Source organism: Lasiodiplodia theobromae (assembly GCF_012971845.1).
Source record: "Lasiodiplodia theobromae strain AM2As chromosome Unknown scaffold_4, whole genome shotgun sequence".
Lineage (NCBI taxonomy): Eukaryota > Fungi > Ascomycota > Dothideomycetes > Botryosphaeriales > Botryosphaeriaceae > Lasiodiplodia > Lasiodiplodia theobromae.
In genome coordinates this window covers 1,170,800-1,192,648 of record NW_023336530.1, presented here as the reverse complement: position 1 = coordinate 1,192,648, position 21,849 = coordinate 1,170,800, and the positions used below count along the sequence as shown (strand labels likewise).

The 21,849-nt window shown below is 54.8% G+C and overlaps 7 protein-coding genes across 7 annotated transcripts; 4 read left to right on the top strand and 3 right to left on the bottom strand.

The window, feature by feature from the left end:
• Positions 1 to 906: 906 nt before the first annotated feature.
• LTHEOB_1787 (Glycoside hydrolase family 55) lies at positions 907 to 3,739 on the top strand (the record flags this gene model as incomplete). The annotated part of the gene is made up of 6 exons (XM_035510526.1): positions 907 to 1,267; positions 1,331 to 1,449; positions 1,500 to 1,839; positions 1,886 to 2,214; positions 2,273 to 3,455; positions 3,546 to 3,739. 6 exons carry the CDS (start codon positions 907 to 909, stop codon positions 3,737 to 3,739), a joined length of 2,526 nt encoding a protein of 841 aa, XP_035366297.1.
• Positions 3,740 to 5,161: 1,422 nt separating this feature from the next.
• On the bottom strand, positions 5,162 to 6,382 carry LTHEOB_1786 (IBR finger domain protein; the record flags this gene model as incomplete). The annotated part of the gene is made up of 1 exon (XM_035510525.1): positions 5,162 to 6,382. The coding sequence occupies one exon, from the start codon at positions 6,380 to 6,382 to the stop codon at positions 5,162 to 5,164; it is 1,221 nt and encodes a 406-aa protein (XP_035366296.1).
• Positions 6,383 to 7,304: 922 nt separating this feature from the next.
• Positions 7,305 to 8,000, bottom strand: LTHEOB_1785 (Ribosome assembly protein 3; the record flags this gene model as incomplete). Its single annotated transcript, XM_035510524.1, has 3 exons — positions 7,305 to 7,580; positions 7,671 to 7,801; positions 7,925 to 8,000. The coding sequence occupies 3 exons, from the start codon at positions 7,998 to 8,000 to the stop codon at positions 7,305 to 7,307; spliced, it is 483 nt and encodes a 160-aa protein (XP_035366295.1).
• Positions 8,001 to 8,473: 473 nt separating this feature from the next.
• Positions 8,474 to 10,369, bottom strand: LTHEOB_1784 (uncharacterized protein; the record flags this gene model as incomplete). The annotated part of the gene is made up of 1 exon (XM_035510523.1): positions 8,474 to 10,369. The coding sequence occupies one exon, from the start codon at positions 10,367 to 10,369 to the stop codon at positions 8,474 to 8,476; it is 1,896 nt and encodes a 631-aa protein (XP_035366294.1).
• A 1,561-nt stretch (positions 10,370 to 11,930) lies between these two features.
• On the top strand, positions 11,931 to 14,686 carry LTHEOB_1783 (uncharacterized protein; the record flags this gene model as incomplete). Its single annotated transcript, XM_035510522.1, has 2 exons — positions 11,931 to 12,145; positions 12,214 to 14,686. 2 exons carry the CDS (start codon positions 11,931 to 11,933, stop codon positions 14,684 to 14,686), a joined length of 2,688 nt encoding a protein of 895 aa, XP_035366293.1.
• A 1,068-nt stretch (positions 14,687 to 15,754) lies between these two features.
• On the top strand, positions 15,755 to 16,285 carry LTHEOB_1782 (Membrane-associated eicosanoid glutathione metabolism protein; the record flags this gene model as incomplete). The annotated part of the gene is made up of 2 exons (XM_035510521.1): positions 15,755 to 15,885; positions 15,943 to 16,285. The coding sequence occupies 2 exons, from the start codon at positions 15,755 to 15,757 to the stop codon at positions 16,283 to 16,285; spliced, it is 474 nt and encodes a 157-aa protein (XP_035366292.1).
• A 745-nt stretch (positions 16,286 to 17,030) lies between these two features.
• LTHEOB_1781 (Membrane-associated eicosanoid glutathione metabolism protein) lies at positions 17,031 to 18,114 on the top strand (the record flags this gene model as incomplete). The annotated part of the gene is made up of 2 exons (XM_035510520.1): positions 17,031 to 17,101; positions 17,253 to 18,114. 2 exons carry the CDS (start codon positions 17,031 to 17,033, stop codon positions 18,112 to 18,114), a joined length of 933 nt encoding a protein of 310 aa, XP_035366291.1.
• Between the last annotated feature and the right edge of the window lie 3,735 nt (positions 18,115 to 21,849).

Sequence of the window (21,849 nt, the reverse complement as noted above, 5' to 3'; positions counted from 1 at the left end):
ACAATGAGCGCTTGAGTCGCATGTATAGAGGGCGTGGTACATATACACCAGCGCCATACGGATGTAAAAAGCAGCCTCACGGCACGATTACGAGCTTTTTATAGTAGTGGTATTTTCTAATGACGGGGAAAGAGATAGCGCGTTTGATACCAAGAAATCTACACTTTCAAAGCAATCTTCACATCTACAATCATTTTGGCTCGTGATCTGGACCATGCCACCACCCTAGCTTGACCCACCGCCAGGAGATCTTATATCGATCAAGATCGACGGCTCCCGAGCACCTGGTTGCCGTTATGGCGGGTAGATCCGCGCAGCAGGCTCAAGGATGTGGTCCGGAGCCGTCCCGATTTGGGCAATAAGGGCACGGATATGCAGGTGCCGCCCATTTCAGGGTGGAAGGATGGTGATGTTGTGAGAGCACGTGAGAGGTATGGGCGTGGCTGCGCTGTGGCTGGCTCTAGATCAGGGGCCCGCCCATCGGCCTGCGCCTCGGCACTTTTTCTTCACGCAGCCTTGCGCCCAACCTCAGCCAGCCCTGCTTCTCGCCATGACTGAGTTTAGCACTAACCTCCCCCGCCTTTCCCTGATATGGGAATGGATAAGCCTCCAGACTGGCCTAGCGTTGCCCGAATAGCGGATAGAAGCCACCTAATTTCCTCAATTGCCAGCTCTAACCGTTATTTTCTCCGTCTTCCCGTCAACCGCCGCTGCCAAGATCTAGTTTCCCTGTCATGTAGTTCAGCTATTCTATCTATACTTAATGAAAAGCGCCTCTCTCTCGCGTGCTCCCTCGCTGCTGCAACCCTTCCAGTCCCTCGACTCTCTTTCAAGTAGCGCGCATGCGCAGTCACTCTTTTACTCCTTTCTTGCACTCTCTCTGACCCACAAAGTCGCCCGCCCACCATGCGTGGCGCATCCTCTCTTTTCTCACTGTTGCTGTCATGCACTATCCTGCTGAGCGATGGCGCCAGCGCCCAGGGTCCGCACTACAAGATCGCTGAAGTGCAGGACATGGTCGATGGCATGCTGGACCAGTTCAAGCAGTACGCAACCTTCCAAGGCGCTGACAAGGCTCCGCTGCCCATCGATCCGCACGCCGAAGCTCCCACGAATCTGAACGGCACCGCTGTTGTTGCAAAGCGACAGACGTCGTCGTACTGCGCGCCGTATTGGCTGGAGAACATCAAGCATCAGGGGAAGGCCGCGTTTAATAGCAACTCGACGTATGCCGTGTTTCGGAACGTCAAGAGCTATGGAGCCAAAGGTATAACTTTTCGCATGTCTGGCTTCCGAACCGTTGAGGACTGACAAAGTCGGGTATCTAAAGGTGATGGCGTTACGGATGACACGGCCGCCATCAACCGCGCTATGAAAGATGGAGGACGCTGCGCTCCTGGTACATGCTCGTCGAGCACTACGACGCCGGCCATTATTTACTTCCCTGCTGTGAGTGCCGCCATGCTATCTCATGGTCGGGCGCTCATAATATGATCCAGGGCACTTACGTCGTCTCCTCTTCCATTGTCGACTACTACAACACCATGATCATCGGCAACCCCAACTGCCTCCCCACGCTGAAGGCTACTCCCAACTTCTCAGGCTTTGGCGTCATCGATGGCAACCAGTACCAGTCCGGTGGCGCGCTCGGCTGGGGCGCTACTAATGTATTCTTCTCGCAAGTCCGTAACTTCATCATCGACTTGACTGCCATCCCGGCCTCTTCGAGCGCAACTGGCATCCATTGGCCCGTTTCCCAAGCCACGAGTCTGCAGAACATCGTGTTCAAGATGTCTGATGCTCCCGGAACCCAGCACCAGGGCATTTTCATCGAATCCGGTACGTTTCGTCCATTTACTTTGAAGTGTCGCACTAATTTCCAAAGGCTCTGGCGGCTTCGCCAACGATCTGATTTTCTACGGCGGCCTCAACGGCGCTGTCTTCGGCAACCAGCAGTTCACGATGCGCAACCTGACCTTCTACAACGCCGTGACGGCCATCAACCAGATCTGGTCGTGGGGTTGGACGTACAAGAGCCTGTCCATCAACAACTGCACCACCGGCGTCACCATGAACGGCGGGGGTCGCACCGCGCAGACAGTCGGCTCCGTCACCATCCTCGACAGCTCCTTCACCAACACTCCCGTCGGCATCCTCAGCGCTCACGACTTCTCCTCCTCTCCCGCCACGGCCGGCAGCTTGGTCCTGGAAAACGTGAACTCTCCCCTTCTCCCCCCCCAACTCCTCACCCCCTTAACTGATTCCACCCCAGATCCAACTCACCAAAGTCCCCACCATGGTCAAAGGCCCCTCCAGCGTCGCCCTCGCCGGCACCACCGGCACCACGACCATCAACGCCTGGGCCCAAGGCCACGCCTACACCCCCTCGGGGCCAACCAACATCATGAACGCCATCAGCAGCACCACCCGTCCCGCCACCCTCCTCAGCGGCAGCACCAAATACTACGAGCGCTCCAAACCCCACTACGGCGACGTAACCCTCAGCCGCACCCTCTCCGCCCGCACCATGGGCGCCCGCGGCGACGGCCGCACCGACGACACGGCCGCGCTGCAATCCGCCATCACCTACGCCGTCAAGTACAACGCCCTGCTCATCGTCGACGCGGGGACCTACAAGATCAGCCGCACGCTGTACTTCCCGCCGGGCCTGCGCGTCGTCGGCGAGGCGTACCCGGTCATCATGGCTGCGGGTGCGTTCTGGGGCGACATCAACGTGCCTCAACCCGTGATCCAGGTCGGTGGGAGTGGCGCGGGGCAGTCGACGGCGGGAAGGGTGGAGTGGTCCGACATGATCGTGTCGACGCAGGGCGCGGCGCCCGGCGCGCTGCTGATACAGTGGAACCTGGCGGCGCCGAGTGGCAGCCCCAGCGGCATGTGGGACGTCCACACGCGCGTCGGCGGGTTCGCTGGGAGCGGGCTGTCGTACGCGGACTGCCCTGCCACGCCTTCCGTCGTCGCGACGTCCGCGAACATCAAGGCTGGGTGTATCGCTGCCTACGCCAGCATGCACGTCACGAAGGCCGCATCGGGGCTCTACGCGGAAAACGTGTGGCTCTGGGTCGCCGACCACGACGCCGACGACAGCCAGCTGCGGCAGATCACGATACATGCCGGCCGCGGCTTGCTGGTCGAGAGCGCCGGTCCGACCTGGTTGGTCGGCACGGGCGTCGAGCACCACGCCAAGTACCAGTACCAGTTCCGCAACGCGGCCGCCGTCTTCGCGGGCCAGATTCAGACCGAGAGCGCGTACTACCAGCCGAACCCCGACGCTGGTGCTGTGTTCCCCGTTAATACGACCATGGGGGATCCCGTGTTTACGGCGGCGACGGCGTATAATGGAGATAATAAGAGTGGGTGGGGGCTGAGGGTTGTGGATAGCAGCGTGTTGGTGTATGGGGCCGGGTTGTACAGTTTTTTCAGTAATTACAGCACTAGTAAGTTTCCCCCTATTTCCCTTTCCCTCCCCGCTTTATCGAATCCGTTGGGAGGTGGATTTTGGTTCGTCGTTGCTAACGTAAATATAGCTTGCTCCAACGCACCCGGTGGCCAGTGCCAGACCCGCATCATGAGCGTCGAGGGCAACAGTTACGTTTCGCTCTTCAACCTCAACACCGTCGGCGCCAAGAGCATGATTTCTCGCAACGGCGTCGAGGTTGCTAACTACAAGGACAACCTGAACGTGTACCCGGACACTGTTGCCCTGTACCGTAGCAAGTAAGCGCGAGTGCGCTTATTACAGGGGGTTATGCGGAGGGTGGATCTTACGTAGTTTTTATTATATAGAGAAGATACATGTACGCGTTCTTCATATTTGGCTTCTGCGCGTATGTGAACGTGGTTGAAGAGTTCGCTCACTGAAGCTGTCCAACTAAGTTAGTACAGTTCAGGCAATTTATCTTTAATATCTTGGTCATTGGCTTCCATTTGTCTGTCAGTGGCGTTTCGCCTTTTAAGTCTTTAGATGTAAAAGTTACTTCGGAAAGATTCTACTATTATATTTCTTAGATATGTTAAAAATAGTGATTGAATTTATAACAGGTTAAGTCTTAAATAAAACTATAGTTAATTGGCGTATATAATTTTAAAGAGAATATATTAGGGTTAAATATAAATTATATACACGTATTAATATATTAGAGTATACTATCTCATGTTTCGTAACTCGGAGGGCTCTTCGAGCTTAGAAAAGCTGGCTGCTTTCGCACACGCTATGCTCTACGATATAGTCCGCGCGTAATAAGATTCTTACAGGCTTACCGGACGCTTTTTCCTGGTTATATGGGGTGGGTAAATAATAAATCTGTGGGTAGAGATAGGCAAGCCGGCTCGGCAGCATTGGAATATAGAACGACATTTAAGCACTCTATGACGACTATGACAAGGGGCGCAGATTCCATCCTACGGAGAATAGCCGTCTAGAGTATCTCCCGTTAGACTTGAGGAAAGGCGATCTTGTCTGCGTTCTTACTGGTGGTGAGTTCCGTACATGATACGATCTACCGATCTACCAGAAATGGGAAGTATGTAACTATACATACGGGATTTCGTACAGCAACAAGCACATGCTCTTATCACACACAATGAAGACAAGTATATTCCGTTGTTCACCGTGCGCTTCCGTACCAACAAACACAGGTGTCGATCTTGACTTTTGTAAATTTCGAGCCTTTTCTAATCTGGTGTTCCTTAACATTCCCATCCCATTCTCCCAGCAAGATCGTGCCGAAGCTCGAAGAATAATTAAGCCACTAAGAAATCCCTCACAGTAACGGATCGACGGCCATCAGATCATCTTATCCTGTGCTGCTTGCACCATGTGCAGGAGTGTAACATGCAATATCGACACTCCCAGATGTACTGCCAGAGCTCACCGCCACATACCTCGCACACGTGCGTACCGCGAACGTAGAGCCAATTCCCGTGGTTGCAGCCCGGGTTCTCGCGCAGGCGTTGTGCCACCATTTCAGCATTCAATCCCCTTGTGGCATTCCTACCTCTTCCGTGTAAAACTTGCTGGACTCGCTCTAAGAGGCGATGTTCATCCGCTGAACGGCAATTACACTCCTTCCAGCACTCACCACACAAATAGCAGAACTGAGCCCCACAGCGGCAGCTGTATTAGTTTGAGCACGGTCAGCAATCACCGTGAAGAATGAGAAGAAAAAGAAAAGAGTACAGGAATCTGAGGGAGAATCTGGATCACGTACCTAATGTGATAACAACCAGTGTTCAGCTCAACAAAGTGGTTGCAACTGTAGCAACGCTGCCACTCATCTCCGCCAGCTGCACGTAGCAGCTCCTTCATCGCCTCATCTCCAGGGCAGTTCTCCTCGCCAACTTCGTGCGCTTTCTCATTGCAAACCACGCAAGTCCGAGCTGCGCACTTCGGACACGTTCCGACCTTCTCGTCATCCGCAATTTCTGTTGGCGAGATCCAAGTAGAGCAAGTGGATATGTGGCAATACTTCTTTCCCACCGTCTCCAGCTCAGGTCGCTTGCGCTCGAAGTCGCGCGCTGTGTCGGCAGATAGGTAGACGCGGACGTCATCGAAGGAGATGGTTTGGCTACAGCAGCGCGGCGGGAAGACCATTTCGTCGGTGAGCGAGAGTGAGAAGAGATGGTCAAGGCAGGCCCGACAGTAGCGGTGTTGGCACGCGGACAGCGTTGTGACGTCAAAAAACGGGTACTTCGAGCGGCAGATGTCGCAGATGAGGTGACTCGGTCTCTCGCTGTCTTCATCGTCATCGCCAATGGGGGCTGGGCGCTTGCCTTTGCCTTTGATGGCTCCCTGAGTGGATGACTCGCCCGTTTCGATATCGTCGTCAATGGCGCGGGCGTTGTGAACGATGTCGTTGGTTGACTGAGGTGAGGCTGCGGTGAAGGGCTTTGTGTCTTCTGCTTCCGAGACATTGGAAATTGTTGGCTTGGACGGAAACTCCTTCAAATCCTCATTGTGATGGTCGTCGGTGGTGGTGACAGTGGCCTCCTCATCACCAGCAGAAGTAGGATTCGTAGTAGTATCAGAAGCAGGGCCTTCAGTAGCAGCACCGCTACTGTCATCAGCATTACTACGGTCTGCAATATGACGAGCGGAGCTCTGGTCTCTGGGCGTAGCTCGTGTTACTTCCGCTGTGGTGGTGAGGATGCGTCGGCCGGCCTGGACCTCGCGCGCTATCCTGCGGTCATCGAGAATCGTCTTCTGGGTCGAGAGTTCCCGCTGGTAGAGCTGAAGCGCGTACGTCCGATCACTCGCGGCCTCGCCGTTGCCATTTCTTTCGTCGGCTGCGGGAGCGAGGATTGACGCAAGATCTTCGAGCTGAAGTTGAAGAGCTAGCGCAGCGGTTTCGTCGTCGGCCTCCATGGTGCTCACGGAAGGAGCGTTGCACGGCGGAAGGAGGACGCGTAATCAGTAGGCGGGCATAGGAATGGAAGAGCGGGTGTTCAGATTTTCAGTGCGTGTGAGACAAGTAGCGGCCTGTATGAAGCGAAAAGGGAAGGCACGCACGGCGCCGGCATGTGACAGGCTAAAATGAACATGGTGCATGGGTTCAAAATCACTACCTAACTGTCTCCAGGGTAACGGGTATTGCCTACTGTGAACGCGCACTGCTGTTCTGCGCTTGTTGCTGTGTCATCATGGAGTGTTTAGTTGTCGCCTCCTTGTTCGACGTGATTGTGCTTTTGTGGACACCCTAAAGATGGCATTCTTACTTCTTGTTAGAAACACTACAACACTAGGCTTGAGATACTGAGAGAGAATGGAAAAACGGGAACAGCCAAGTCAGAAAAGATGGGAGAGGTAGCTATTTTCTTGACCTCATTCCTTTTTAATTGTTGATACTTCAGGAAACCAGTTCTTCATCAATCAAGGCTGCGTAACGACATCATTTGGAGTTGCTGATCATGCGGCAGGATCAGAAAGAGGACTGCAGCATTACCAACGAATGGAGACAGCGGAGCCGGATATGCTAAGGATTATTGCTGGTTACCAAAATTTACACAGGCCGACAAACAGTGACAGCGTGGTGAGTTCATGTTTCTCATGGAAGTATACTAAAGTTTGTATTCACAGGGAAGACGACATAGATGCAATTGAGCAAAGGCTTTTGTACTCCGGTGAACGCTCAGGCAGCGCATGCGTCACGAGCGCTCCGACATTCAAGACCGGCGCACCATATTAGGGCGAACATCACCGTGCACCAAAAAAGTTTAAACACTTTTCATTCAGAGCATATCCTTCTTAGACGCCGAACTCCCTTCCCACCTCCCAAAAAGTCCCACGATCAATCCCTCGCCGCGGCACTCATCACTCTCGCCTTCTCTGCTTGCGAAAAACACGCCTCGCCCTGCTGCAGCGCATGCACGAGCAGCGGCAGCGCCGCGTCCCCGAAATCCGGAGCCCCGCGCACCTTGTCCAGGTCTTCGGCCAGCTCCTGCGTGACGGTGCGCAGGTACCAAGACGGGAAAGCGGCGGCGGCGGCCGAGGCTGGGAGGGCGTCGGATTCCGAGTCGGATAATGAAGAAGAAGAAGAGGAAGAGACGTCTGAAGCGGACGAGGTCTTTATTCGTGTCAGTTCAGAAGCACGCCACTTTCTTTACATCTGGGAAGGAAGAGAGAGCAAGAGATAGGTGGTGATTGGTAGGCTTACGCTGTTGTCACGTGCAGTGGTCGTCTTTTGCTTTTTGCTGGGGTTGGGCGCCGCGGCGCTGGCTGCTGAACTGCTGCTCTCGGTGTCGCTGCTGGCTTCGCTTTCGCTGCTGCTGCTGCTGGATTCGACGACTGTTACGAGACAAGGTCCGTTAGTCATGTAAGCTCACGTGGGGGAGCTATGAGAAGCAAAGCGGAGACGATCGGAAAGGCCATATCAAAATGAACCAGGGGGTGGAGGGCAGTTTGACTTACATTCGGTGCGAGATTTCCTGATCCGTTTGGTGCTGAGTTTCGGTTTGCCGGCGACGGCGGTGGTTTTGGGAGGCATATTTGGGACTCGACAAGCTCTTGCGAGAGGATCGTCAAATGAACGCTTTGTGGAGACCAGGGTTGGATCAATATCTGAAGCAAGCTAGACTTATTAAAACTGCGCCGAGATGTTCGTTGTGAGAAGTCCAAGTGCAGCGCGATGTGAAGTCGAAAAGAAGTTGCCGCTCAGAAACTTCGACGCTGAAGATGCGGGTGACGCTAGTCCAAATCTGTACAGAGTCTGGCGCTATGATTGGCTAGCTGCTCAACTGTAGAGCAACACCATCCTTACCTCTTAGAAGACAGAATATGCGAATCTTGGAGTAGAACTTGCGATTCGCGATGCACGGCACAAATTCTCAAAACGGTCTCTGCTTTTATTCACCTACAAGCGCATTATCACCTCTATACCCTCAGTTAAACAGGAGAACAGTCTATTTACATTATTACACACATCTTACACTGCACTGCTAATCTACCTTCTGCGATACACTATTGTTTTCCCAGAGACTTCAACGTCTGACCCCACTCTACATATTCCTCCACCTCACCATCGCTAGGCCAATGACCCCACTTCGCGGCCAGGTTTTCCACCTTATCTCTCACAAGCATGACCAGCTCCTCAGGCGCATGCTCACCTGTCGTCTCGTCCTCTTGGTCCGTTGACTGAGCCAATTCATCCAGTTCGGAGAGTTCATCGCTGATGGCGGGCAAAGCCTGCTGCTCGGATTGCTCCTCCCAGCTGCGCTCCAAAAAACACCGCAGAGCGACAATGGTACGCCTCAGACGGACGTATCCGTTGAGCTCATTGTCGCAATGCTGCAGCAACCCAGAAACATTGTCATGCATGAAAGATGCAACAGATAACAGACCCTCATAGTCACCCATGATTCCAAGCGCGCGAATGTAGGCGTGAAGGGTGGCTGGCCGGGGGACACTCAGAGCTTTTCTAGCGGTCACAGGCTCGCGGTCACCAACTGTTGCGAGATGAGGCTCATTATGGACAAGGGTGTCTTGGCCGACAACCTTGTTGAAGAGAGAGCGGAGGAAGTGGGAGTCGTCGACATTATGCTGGAAGTGGTGTGCTTGCGCGTCTTCCGGAAGCCCTTCTCCACGGTCTTGGGCAGTGATGATGCGATTCCTGCGGATCACGGCGCTGAGACTCAGCGAGAGACAGACGGTATGGAAGCCCTCCTCATCAAGCTCAACTCCTGCACGATCCAGGACTTTGAGAGTTTGACGCATGAGTTCAGAGGTCCCATTACCTCGGCGCCTGGAGTCAAATATATGGACTGCGTGCAGAATTCCGTTCCATCCGGGGCGGTATGTCGACTTCCTGCGGTCCATGAGCGCAATCGCTCGATGAAGTAGGATACGCCCATCGCCTTTCGGAGCCCCATCGACATAATGATACCAGTCAGGAATCGAAAAATATCGACAGAGCAAATGAATGTAGGCGTTGAACACCTGTTCAGGGACATCTTCTATTTGTTGTTCGGTGATGTCCAGCAACAGAAGCGCGCGGACGCGCTTGTCGCGGCTGGTGAGCATGGTTTCCAGCCCTCGTTCAAGTCTGGGCACTATCCGAAGCAGTACCGCCAAGCAGGCATTGCTCGGGTATATGCGCTTGGAAATCATTCTCTCGAGGAGCTCATCCACTGAAGGCAGCTGAAGACGTGGATCCAAACGTTCATGCGGCGAGTCCGGGGTAGGCAAGGCTTCCCTCCTATCCCCAGGCAGTTCCTCTTTCATTTCGACATAGCCAGGACGAAGGGCGACAATCCCTCGCCTGTCGCGAGATGCAAGCTTCCGAGAACCAATCAGCCGCTCAAACATTGCCAAGTACACATCTCTTCTTTTCAACAGTGGCCTCTTCTGCACTGCCATCTTCCGCAGTGCCTCGTCGGCAGTGTCCTCATATGCGAGGAAAATTGCCCAAGATTCTTCGACAGTCCTTGTCGTTCGCACCCTCGCAGCCCAAACCCCGTGGTCGATATCCTGTAGGCAAGGAAACTCTCTTGGCATCATTCCCTCATTCAATGCAGAAACCATTGCGTTTTGGATTCGAGGGAGAGTCATCCTAGTTTGAATGACCGGGCTTCCATCAGGATCCCAACCGGAGTACAGTTGAATGATGCGATCCCATCCAAAACTGGGGTATCCGGCCTCATTCATGCGTAAGATCATCTGGCCAGCGCGTGAGATACCACGCTCCGGTCCGATGTCCGAATCCATGGCAGTCCGGTCTTCTTTCCACGGTGGCCATGAGGTCGACTTCAGCTCACCCCACCTTCGTTCATCTTCTGTCTTCATTTGCATCAGCTGAATGCGGGCCATAGCTCGGTAGCCCATCTGAGTGATTGTCAAAGGAGGCTGGTACTCCGACATTCGCCGGATGATGTCAAATTGAGCACGTAGCTGGAGTGCGGCATAGATGTGGGGACGTATGTGTGTGGGATAGGAAATTAAAGTGAGTACCCGGTTATACAGAAAAGCAAGGTAGATACGCCGCTTCTCCCGCTTTTCCTCATTTAATGGCTTACTCGATGGAAGTTCTCTGGCAGTACCAACATGCGAAGGGTTTATGCGTGTAGCAACGAGATTCGCGACGTTCTCTATGCTCTCCGGATGGACGATCCGGGCCTTCCGCAAGAGGCGAATGCAAATAAGAACAAACGTCTTCTCGTCCGTGGCAAGGCGGCCTGCAGAAGTATCTTGAGCTGTTTCAGATTCTACAATCACCATGCGTTCAACATACGCCACGAGGTGCCGAACATCCTGAGCTGAAAGATCCTTCCGCCGGCAAAGAAGGGTAACCATCCAAACCGGGACTGGCTTTGACAGGGTCATCTCGCCAATTTTTCCGTCCAGCAGCGCCTTGGTCGCATCCAGTGCCTTGTCCGCAGTCAAAATCTTTCCCCAGATCCGGAAGTCATTGACGGTGAAATTCTGTCGTTCAAGCCAGTTTCGTACACGCCAGATAATGTGGGTATCCCAGTTGGGAGTTCCGTTGCTGTAAACTCTTCGGAGATAGCGGGCTAGATAGAATTGAAGAGAGGGTCGGAATTTTTCAAACGGATGGAAATAGCCTGGGTGATCGTGTTTATGCGGGGAGTAAGGTGCCGCATAGCTCAAGTTTGCCTTTCCAGGACGGACTCGACGAGGGTCCCAGGCACGGCTGTGCTCTCCCAGGATCTCGGCCAGATACTCAGTGGGACTCCTGGTCCTCCTCTGCATCTCGCGGCGCTTACCAAGTGGCATCGTTTCCTTCCAATGAGTTGGGATGTTTTTCCATCTCTTCCGCAGGGCATACCAGCCGTTATCCTGGATGAAAATACCCCCGCCATACTTTTCCTTTTTCTTTTTCTCCGCCTTCTGTTCACGGAATCTGCGTCTTCTAAGGTTACCCTTCACCAGCCCTTCCAACCGCATAACGGAGCTACGCCATCGAAGCTGGGAACGTTGAAATTGCGGAATGGCGGCCGATGGCTTCGCGAACGGCGAGCACCTGACATGACGAGGATTTACAGAAGACCAGTGTCTATGCTTTGCAGCAAGAAAGCACCTCGGAGGAGCCTGGGACTGAGAGATCAGCAAGGGCAGGACATTTTTCTTGGATGGCTACGACCATACCCTCACGAGGGATCCGAAAGGGCGGATGGCGGCGGCGACGGCCGACTCAGCAGACAGAACTCTGCGCGACGCGGGTAGCAGGGCATTGAGGGGCATTCATGGATCTGACGGCAGAGTGTGTGGAGTTGAGGCGGAGAGCAGCAGCTGGCTGGCCATGTTTGAAAAGTCTTGGCGCGCGATCCGCACGCGTGCCTTGTAACGGCGTTCGCGCCGCAGCCCTTCGTTCACCCGCCCAGCTTGACCTCACAAGGCCCATCGCGCACACCCCCATCCGCATCGCGTCTGCGGCCCCAGACAACCACCGCCCACGCGAGCCATGTCGACCGCCAACGGCGCCCTCACGCCGCCCCCGGCGCCGCAGGACGCAGAACCCGCCAACGCCTCCCCGTCCGCAGCGAAACGCAAGCGCTCGACCAGCCAAGCAAACGCGCTCGCCGACCGCGACCAACCCGCGCAAAAGCCCCAGCCCGCGCGCAGCGACGCCCGCACCCTCAAGGCCCTGCTTGAGGACGTCCTTGAAATTCTCAAGAGGTCCGCGCTCGCCCCGCCCTGCACCACGCGCTGCAGCGCAACACCCGCTAACTTTGCATCTGCATCAGCTACGACACCAACCCGTCCATCCTCGACCAGCCTGTCCGCAGCAATGGAGACCGCGCAGTATCCGGCGAGCCTACAACGAAGCGCACCAAGCTCGCACAGCTCCCGGCCGCAGCCTCGTCCATCACCGCAAAAATCCAGTCCGACGCATACGCGTCCCTCGACGAACTCGTCGCCGATGTCGAATCTGTCTGCTCCCAGCTTCTCGCCTCGGTCAACGCGCAGCATGCATCTACCGAAGCCGACACCAAACTCCTGACTGGCACTCTGGCATTGAAGAAGGTCTTGAAGAACATTGTCATCCGGGAAACACAGCGCAAGGCCGCTGTAGCCGCTGAGGTGGCTGAAGAGACTGACGGCGCTGAAGACGAAGAAAAGGCGGAGACCAATGGTGTTATCAAGAAGGAGCCCGTGGACGATGCGGTCGATAGTTTCGCGGGCAGCAGAGCAGTCCTAACCCTGTTCGCGTCGGCGCAGGGCAACAAGCAACTCTTCTCCAGTTTGCAGAAGCCGGTCAGAGTTGAGGGCAAGAAGACAACGGGCGAAACGAGCGAGCTCGAGAGTGCCGTCGATGTTACCCTTCCGTTGGACGAGAGCGGCCTTCCCAGCATGATCTCGTCCACCAAGATCATCCCCGTCCACACCGAAGATGCTATTGGCGGGAAAAGCAAAGGTCCAACGTTTGGAGAGGTCTTTGGTCCTCCGCCGAAATTCAGAGATCTGAAGCCACCGGTCCCTGCGACTCAAAGTGCGACCAAAGGAAACACGATTACGTGGGGCCAGCAGGATTTAGCTTTGCGAAGCGGACGTCGCGGCTCGTCCTACTCCAGTCAAAAACTCACCACAGGAGATTGGCTTGGCTACAGCGGCATAGATGTTGAGAAGGAGCCATCATCACCTTCTGCGAAGAGGAAACAAAGGGACCGAGCACTCAGCACCGGCGAGGTCAACCCTCCCCTCCCGGATGAAGAGCAGGCCAAGTTGGATAAGGCAAGAGCAGATGCCCTGTTCCGGAGCGTATACTCCAGTTTCGCACCCACCCATGATGATGGCGTGGCGGTCATCCCGGAGGAAACAAAGAACCGTGTGTGGTGGCAGAAGGTTGGTGAGAAGAGATTCAACGAAATCTTCGCTCTTGACCCGGCACTGCTGGATGCGCAGCCTGGCGAGGCTGTGGAGGATATGTCTACCGACGAAAATACAAACGAGGAGGAGACTTTCAAGACAGCTGCCGAGCAGTTCATTCCCGAGGAACTCAATGTTCCGGAGAGTTCGGAGAACAACAAAGAGGATCAGGAGATTGATGAGCTCCTGCAAGAGATTTCCGAACTCTTGGAGACCCTCCACTCGTACCAGAGAATCAGACAAAGCACACTGGCGCCTCCAACAAGAACTCCTGCAGGTCAAGACACTTCCGTCCAACCGTCGACGCCTTCGTCGGATGAGATGGACGTCTACAACTTGTTGAAGACGCAGCTTTCGTTGATGATTTCTCAATTACCACCGTACGCTGTGGCAAAGCTGAATGGAGATCAGTTGGAAGACTTGAACATCAGTAAGAAGCTTGTCATTGAGACCAAGGACTATCGCGGTGTTATGGAGGAGGATCAGGTTTCCAAGCTCGCAAAATCGGCTGCTATCGGTGCTACCGTCGGCGCCTCGGCTGTTCGCCCACCAGGATACCCACCAGCGAGCCAGTATGCTCGCACCCCGGCCGCTCCTCCGTATGCATCCAGGACTGTTGGTGGTCCGCCATCTTACTATCCACAACAGCAAGCACCCAACCGGACGCCATCGGTGCCGCGTTACGGGCCTCAAGGCTACCAAACCCCTGGCGCATATGCATCCACTGCCCAGCGCCCCCCGTATGGCGGACCTGCGTACGGGCAACCTCCCAGGCAGCCATCCTACGGTGCAGCTGCGTCAACGTACGGACAGACGCCTTCTTCTTACTACGGACGAGGACCACCCGCTGCATACGGTATGGCACCCTCGTATTACCAGGGCACACCGCAAGGCGCGGCACAAAGTCGCTACATGCAGCCCGGCTCAGCCTACCCGCCACGGACGCAAGGAGCCGCGCCAATGTACAACTATACAGCAACCGGTAGCCCGCATGTTCGCACGGCATCACCGTTGAAACAGGGCCAGCCCGGTGCTGCACAAACGCCGTATCCCCCGCAACGTCCTCCGTCAGGAAATCCTTACGGAACCCCTGGACAACAGCCTCAACGTCCTTCATACTACCCCCAAACACCGTATGGCAGTAGTGCCCAGGCCACACAAGCGCTCACTCCGTCAGCAAGTGCCAGCTACCACGCGAGTATCCAAGCACACGCCCGAGCAATTTCAGGCGTGGGCGCAGCGCAAGCAAATATGGGGAGAGGATCCAGCGGTACACCTCAGCCCCCTGGCAGCTCTGGTTCCAGCAGCCAGCCCCCGGGTCAAGGCAGCACCACGGCAGTAGCGTCGTAACATGCGTGCGAAATTCATGGCGCGATACATCGGAGTCCGTTTGGCTACTGGGTGATTTGAGTAATGGATCGAATAACACATGGCGTTTTCAAAATTCTCGAAAGATCCCTCCGAAGGAATTCTGCTTCTTCTTCTCATTTGATGCATCGGCGACACGTTATGGACCAGCTGCTGGTCTGTTGGGCAAAAAAGGGAAAGAGCAAGAAGGTTGTTATTTTCTTTCGTGGCAGCAGCATCTTTTGAGCTGCGGTGGAACTTCTGTAATCTTGCTGCCCAACCCTCTTCATCTTCGCAAGGGGTTCTTTCTAGTTCGAAGTTGACGCGCGATGCATGATATAGAATTTTTACACGAGTGGTGGCCGCGAAGGCTATTGGCTAGCAAAATCGAGGAATCCTTCCTACTAGACATTGTGATTCCGCGCCTGGAAGTCGCGTCCTTATTTTCTTGAAACGTCTCGTCTCTAAACAGTCAGAGATGAGAGCTCTAGTGGTTGGCTTCTTATCCAGCCCTTGTTGTGATGATGCACGAGTGGGCCCTTTTCGACCCAGAATGGTGGCGCGCATGAGGCTCTGCTCCACAACTGCATGCTGCAAAGCCGGACCCACGCCATGGTTATTTGCACCTCTTACGACGTCCGCCGACGAGTTGCCGCCCCCAACTGTCGGCAAAAGACAACACCGCATTCTGCTCGTCCGATTGGACGACGGCCGGATTTAAAGGCATCCCCGAGAGCATACCTTACCGCATGCGTCGCATGTTGTTCAAGTAGGAATCCGATGGGAGCCACAAGTGGAAACTTCCGAGTAATCGAGTTGACTAGTTCGCTGACCAACCCACTGGTCAAGCTCCAGATGGAGATACAAACGAATCGTATGCCTGAGTGACATCATGGAAGCTGGTCGATTGAGTTTCTAATGCCCCTCTCCGCACGTCTTCTACGGCTTCACCACCCGTGTATCCGAGGTTGTCAGAGAGTACTTTAACCAGACCTCTTCCCCTCCCAATCTCTTTCCGGGTTTTGTGTGCCGCAAAGTATATTCTTACTACTCCATTCTTATCCGTCAAAAATGGTCACCGTCGGCCTCGGCGTTCCCATGCCCATCCTCACGCCCGTCACGGCGACGTGGACCGCGCCATTCGCGCTATATCTCGTCTTCCTATCGAACCGTGTCGCCTACCACCGCATCCAGAACAGCACGTCCGTGCAATTTCCCTGCCGCATCCCCAGGCACCACCGCTGACACGAAACGCACAGCTACCTCGGCGACCGCGCCAAAGCGAGCAACACGCAACCGGAAGACGATGCGCTCTTCGTGGCGACGCGCTGCCACGCCAATTTCCTAGAGAACGTGCCGCTGGCGCTGATCGTCGCGGCCGTGGCCGAGCTGAACGGGGCCAACCGGCGCAGCCTGCACTACGCGCTCGCGACGCTGTTCGCGCTGCGCGTCGCGCACGCCGAGCTCGGCCTGACCAAGAGCTTCCGAGGCATGAAGGGCCTGGGCCTCGGCCGCATCACCGCGTTCTACGGCAGCCAGGCCTTCATCGCGGGCGTCGCCGGGTGGGCGGCGTGGTTGTGCAAGGGGTATTGGGGATACTAATAAAAAGGTACTCACGTGGTGTTGAGCGGGTGGGGTGGGGCAGGGGCGGAGACAACCAGGGTCTGCGGGGTGCGTGCGCGGGGAGAGTAGAGGGCGGGTGGAATTGAGGAATGAAAATTGGAAGATTCGGGAAGCATTGCGGCTGAAGAGCAAAGAATGGGCGCTCAGTGGGCGACGCGGTTGTTTGCACGAGCAGAGAGCGCTGCAATGGTGCGCATGGTGGATCATTCGATGCTCTCTCTGCTCAGCTATCCTTGGCAATAATTATTTTGTAGCAAGCCCCGGCTCAATGGAATGAGAGTGCAATTCGCCTCCGGAGCTTATCACCACCACCGACGTCACAGGTACTGGTCGGGTCGCACTATGGGCAGCCGGGCGTGTGGGCAGGCAGTTATGGAAGCAGCGAGGCCGAAGGGATGAAACGCTGGACGCTGGTGGGCTCGCCGCAATTGGATCGCCTTCCCCATGACGTATCCCGGCCAGCTGCTCTAGCGCCGCCCGCCCTGCGGTGCCTTGCTGCCCTACCGCGACCTCGCAGACCACGCACCAAACGCCCAAGCCACCAACGACTTCCTGCCTGAAAGAAATAGAACAAACTGCACTCCCCCCATCTTCCCAACAAGCAAACACACCTACTCACAGCCGATCCCGCCGCTGAGACACCACTGCACACCACTCGACCGCGCGCAGTCACTCCACCCCGCACATCCACCAACCGCATCCCATCCCTCTCTTTGCAGCAACCATGTCTAACGCGCCCACTCTCATCAACCTGCCGCCTCCCCCGTCTGACCCGGTCACGCCCTCAGATGTCCCGTAAGCACCCTACACGCCTCTCTCCCGCAGCCTCAGGCACAGAATCCCCCAATCCCGGCGCTGCGACACCACACGACACAAGGAGAGCAGAGCGCATGTGACAGTGAAGAATCGGGCAATGGAGCAACCATGCTGACGACAGTGACTACAGCGGCACGCCCAACTCGACGACGACGTCCATGTCGGAGCTGAGCACCGTCGCCATCAAGGACGGCCACCGAGGCCACCTGCCGCACCACCACGCGCAGCAGAACCCGATGGACGCTGAGCGCGCCGACCGCATATCGCGCCTCGCGGGCCTGGAGCGCGTCACCGCGGGCGGCGGCCGGCCCTCCAACCTCAACCCCTCATCCGCAGCGTACGGCCATCACGCGACGGGCAGCAGCGGCAGCATCCCGCCCATGACCCAGGGCTACTTCGACGCCAACAACCAGCCGCAGATCGTGCGCGAGCGCAGCACCGTCGGCTCCGCGTCGGCGACGGGCTCGGTGGGCGGCCGCACGACGACGTGGGCCTCGGGCAGCGACGTGACGGGCTACGACCCGAGCCTGGCGGACCGCATGAGCGAAGACCAGGAGATGGAGACGGCCAGCAGCGTCGGCGGCAACGACGGCTTCAGCGACGTCGAGGGCGCCAGCCTCGTCGGCTTCGGCGAGGGCGCGCGCACCCCCGCCCGCGGCGCCGGCAGCGTCGGCAGCCCCGTCGTCGGCAAGGCCACGACGCCCACGTCGGCCGTGCCGGGATACATGCGCGGCGATGCCCCGCCGTCGCCGATGACGGGCGTGAGTAGCAGCGCCGTGGGCGGTGGTAGCGGCGCGAGCACTCCCAGCACCGAGGCGCAGGTCCGCGACGCGCAGCGCATCGACGGTATCACCTATGACGCAGGCGTTACCGACACCACCGCACGCACCCCACCGCCGCTGTCGGGCGAGGTCGCCAGCCAGCAGCAAGGCGCCGCGAATGCCGCGCAGTGGATCAACAGACAGGCTGAGCACGAGCAGGGAAGGCAGTAAGGCGCCTTTGGGAGAAAAAGTTGCTTCTCCTCAGGGGTTCTTGCCCTTTTTCTTCTTGTGCTTTTTAATCCTTTTCTGTACGATTTGCGGTGGGTTCAAACGTCATTTTCTCTTTGTTTCCTTTCCCCCTTGCTATGACTATACCAGAGACTATAAACATCATCCGCCTTTTCGAGAGGACAGTCTGGTGGATGGATGGATGATGGCACGAGCGGAGAAAGTATGATTTACGCGCAGGGGCAAGAATATGTTGCGGAAAACTCGGGTTTTTTCGAACGAGATTGCTGAGGATGGGAAAGGGGGTTGGTTGAGTTAGAGCAACTACGAGGGAAAGTTGATGGATGGGGTGGTGGGAGGAAGAGATCATGTATGGCTCCTCGGGGATGCTCAGGCAACAACAACTTCTACTTGCTATTACAACTATTGCACGAAGAATTATGGAAAAGCTATTTTCTTCATTTCTGTTGTTTTTTTCCTTTTTTCTTTTTTGTTTTGCCTTCGGTTATGACTGGATGGCATGGTGGTCATGACTTTGTTGTTCTCCTTTATCGGAGGTAATCCTTGAGCGATGACATTTGTTTTCCTGTTTCATTGCCCTTTTCTTTTCCACTGACGGCTTCCGGAGAGTGTGATATGGGAATCGTGGCTGTATGTTGTTTGTCTTTGTGGGAGCTCAGTAATCAGACACAACGGCGGAAATGATAGGTTGATGTTGGGATTGACTCGTCCATCAGTGCGTATGGTGCCTTGAACTGATGCTGTGAAGTTACCGTGTGACCTAGTGTCGACAGGTTCTGATGACGACGAATCACTGTTCGGAGCCTTGGAGCAACTAACATGTGTCCCACTGGGTGTGGGGCAACTTGTCCGGTCAATGCGCGACAGCAAGGTATACAGGTTTTGATGGAACTCAGCGTTAGTGGATCTTGATGCAGTGGCCTCATCATGTGAGGCTGCTGATTGGGGAATCGGCTTTGCAGGTGAACGGGTAGGCTCAGTGACACGATTTTGTGGTTTGTTGAGACGAAGGCGGGCGGCAAGTCACAACGCTTGCAGGGACTGTCTTCTATATAAGGAGGGTGGTCTGGACGCTTCTCAATGGAAACTTGAAGGGGTATCCTTAAATATAGAAGATGAAATGGGTATCCACTGGTTCGCTCGCATCACCGGAAGCCCGGACGTGGGCATGTGCTTGGCGGATATGATACGCTAAGTCCGAAATGTGATTCACTCGTGGTCAGTTGCTCTGAACTATTGATCACTTGTGAGTTGCCAATGCGCGTAACATGGAATTGGGCGATTCGAGTACGACCAGGAGGAGTATATAACTTGAGTGGGCGTCCACTTTCTGTGTCAGTCCTCAACAAGAGTCCCGGGAGCCAAGAAAGACAATCGAGCCATCAAGCGACTTCGGCGTGGTTCTTGCAGTTTTCATCTTATCTAGAAAGATAAGCTAGTTAGCGATGATTCAACGCCACATCTTCTAGTCATTTAGGTCAGCAGCAAATCTCATTGATGATGATTTGCAGCTGTTCATGGAGAGCTACTCAGAGACGTTGTATAATGAGTCAGTGTACGGAAACTCCAAAGTAGATTTATCGGGATGCATCTGTATCCATATGGACGTCAACAAATGTATCGTACGAGATATCAATTAAAGAAGCATTCTTCATAGCACAAAACTGTTCTATGGAAGAAATTGTAGCTCGTGAATTTCAAGCGGTTTTCAAAATTCTAGTATCGGATTGCACTAGTTGAATGGCTTCGATTGCACACTCTAAGACCTGCAACTACGGTACCATTGTCTGTAACCGTACCACACCTCAACAAGTACAGGAACGAATACAGTCAACGCCACGATCTGACCGAACCCCCACTCCAAATCTGCTCCAGCTCTCCCATTTTTATCCAAGAGGTCTGCTTGATAACGTTCGAGTCTGAAGTATGCCCAAAGCTGTAGTGCGGAAAGTGATGGGGCCACCACCATGATCATCAACTCCACCAGAGTTATTCTGCTCGGACCTCCCCGATATCTTGCAGGCAGCAAGGAAACCTGAATAAAGAATGCCTCGGCCTTAGAGTCAGGATGGCGTCTCCGGATACCGAGCCCGATCATGGATGCTATAGCCAGCAGAGAGACCAAGAGCCAGCTGATGATTCCGCTTATATTGATCGCTTGCATCTCTGCTTCGCTAATTGCCGAGACGCCTTGATGGCAAGTATTGTAGATGATGGCCCAGTCGGCGTCAGATATTATGTCGCCCTCCTCGTTTCCAATTTTCGACGGACCGTATGTCTCAATCATACGGCTTAAAAAGGGGTAGAGAGAAAGTATCCAGCAAAGGATGAATAAATAGTGTCGCAGGGTTTGCCGTCGGTATGCCTCGTCAGTCTGTCTCCTTTCAACTGTTTCTTGGCATTGACAGCATTCTATGGCCTCTTCCGCAGAAAATCCAAGGCAGGAGATGAATGTGCAGTAGAGAAGTGGTAAGATGGTAAGAACTGAGACTGTCCACGTGAGTTTGACCGTCACGTCTCCCATTCCGTTGTGAGTGATGCCAAAGTCCGTCCGCGCAAGCACCACAATGCTTGCTACCTGGAGAGAGAGCGCCAGGAACGTCGCGCTGCTATGATAGGCATCGAAGATTCCGGATGCTGCTGTTCGGAACGAGCGGCGCCTTGTGCCTCGTCCCCGGGAAAGTCGGGGGGCCAAAAAAGCAAGCAAAACTAAGCTGAACCCCAACGCGCTGTCTAGGACGTAACCTGCAGACATCTGCGTGCGCCACATTAGCCCTTCTATGGTCTGATTAATTGATCTTCCTAATGCTTACCCCTTTGCCGGAGATGTCAGCATTTCCCACCCCCCAGAGCGCACCGCACACTTCAGCCTTGCATCCTTCAACGCGGTGCAGGTTGTCGCCCGTGACATTGAGAATACTTTCGATATATTCCTCGAAAGACTCGTAACTCGTGAGCAGATTGCAATCAAGGGTATTGCTGGTCGACATTCTGTTTGCACAATGGGGACACGCATTGCGATGAGGCTACCACTGATTATATACATATCGCTCCAGCTACTGTGGGTGCATCGCCAAGCCCTGCCTAGATGAGCCCCGCTCCTGAGCCACCACATGTAGGCGGTCAGCTTAGCCTTCTGCCATAAGCCTGCGCCTTACTTTAAACAGGCATACATAACTAGGATACTCACCTTGGATGGGCAAAATGGCATCCTCTAATTTTGCGTGTACAAGCACGTAATCTCTTCATTTTCAACGGAAATTCCTCAACATGCATTTTCTAACAGAGGTTCAGAATGGAATCAGAGTATTAGTTGTTGCATTTTGTTTGATTTATCTCAGCTCGGTCAGTTCAGTCTCCTCTTTCCTTGCAGTTGCGAGATGTGCTGACTTCAGGGAGGCCGATGGAGCTGCAGTGTTGCAAAGACAAAATGAAGTTGCGAGCACCGATACGGTTGAACGGACGACGTTCCAGACAATCACACAATCCTCAACAAGCGTTTCGATAGGTAACATTGTTACGGAAACGTTTGTGTATATCACTTCTGCCAACTCCACGACTTCAACCCCTGTGACCACAACGGCGTCATCATCCCCAACGAGCACACCGCCATCTAGTAGCTCCACATCGGTCTCTACGGGTAAGAGCATGTGTCATCACAGTTATAAAGCGTAGCTATTAATGACTGGGTGTTGAACGATCAGGTTTTCCTGGCTG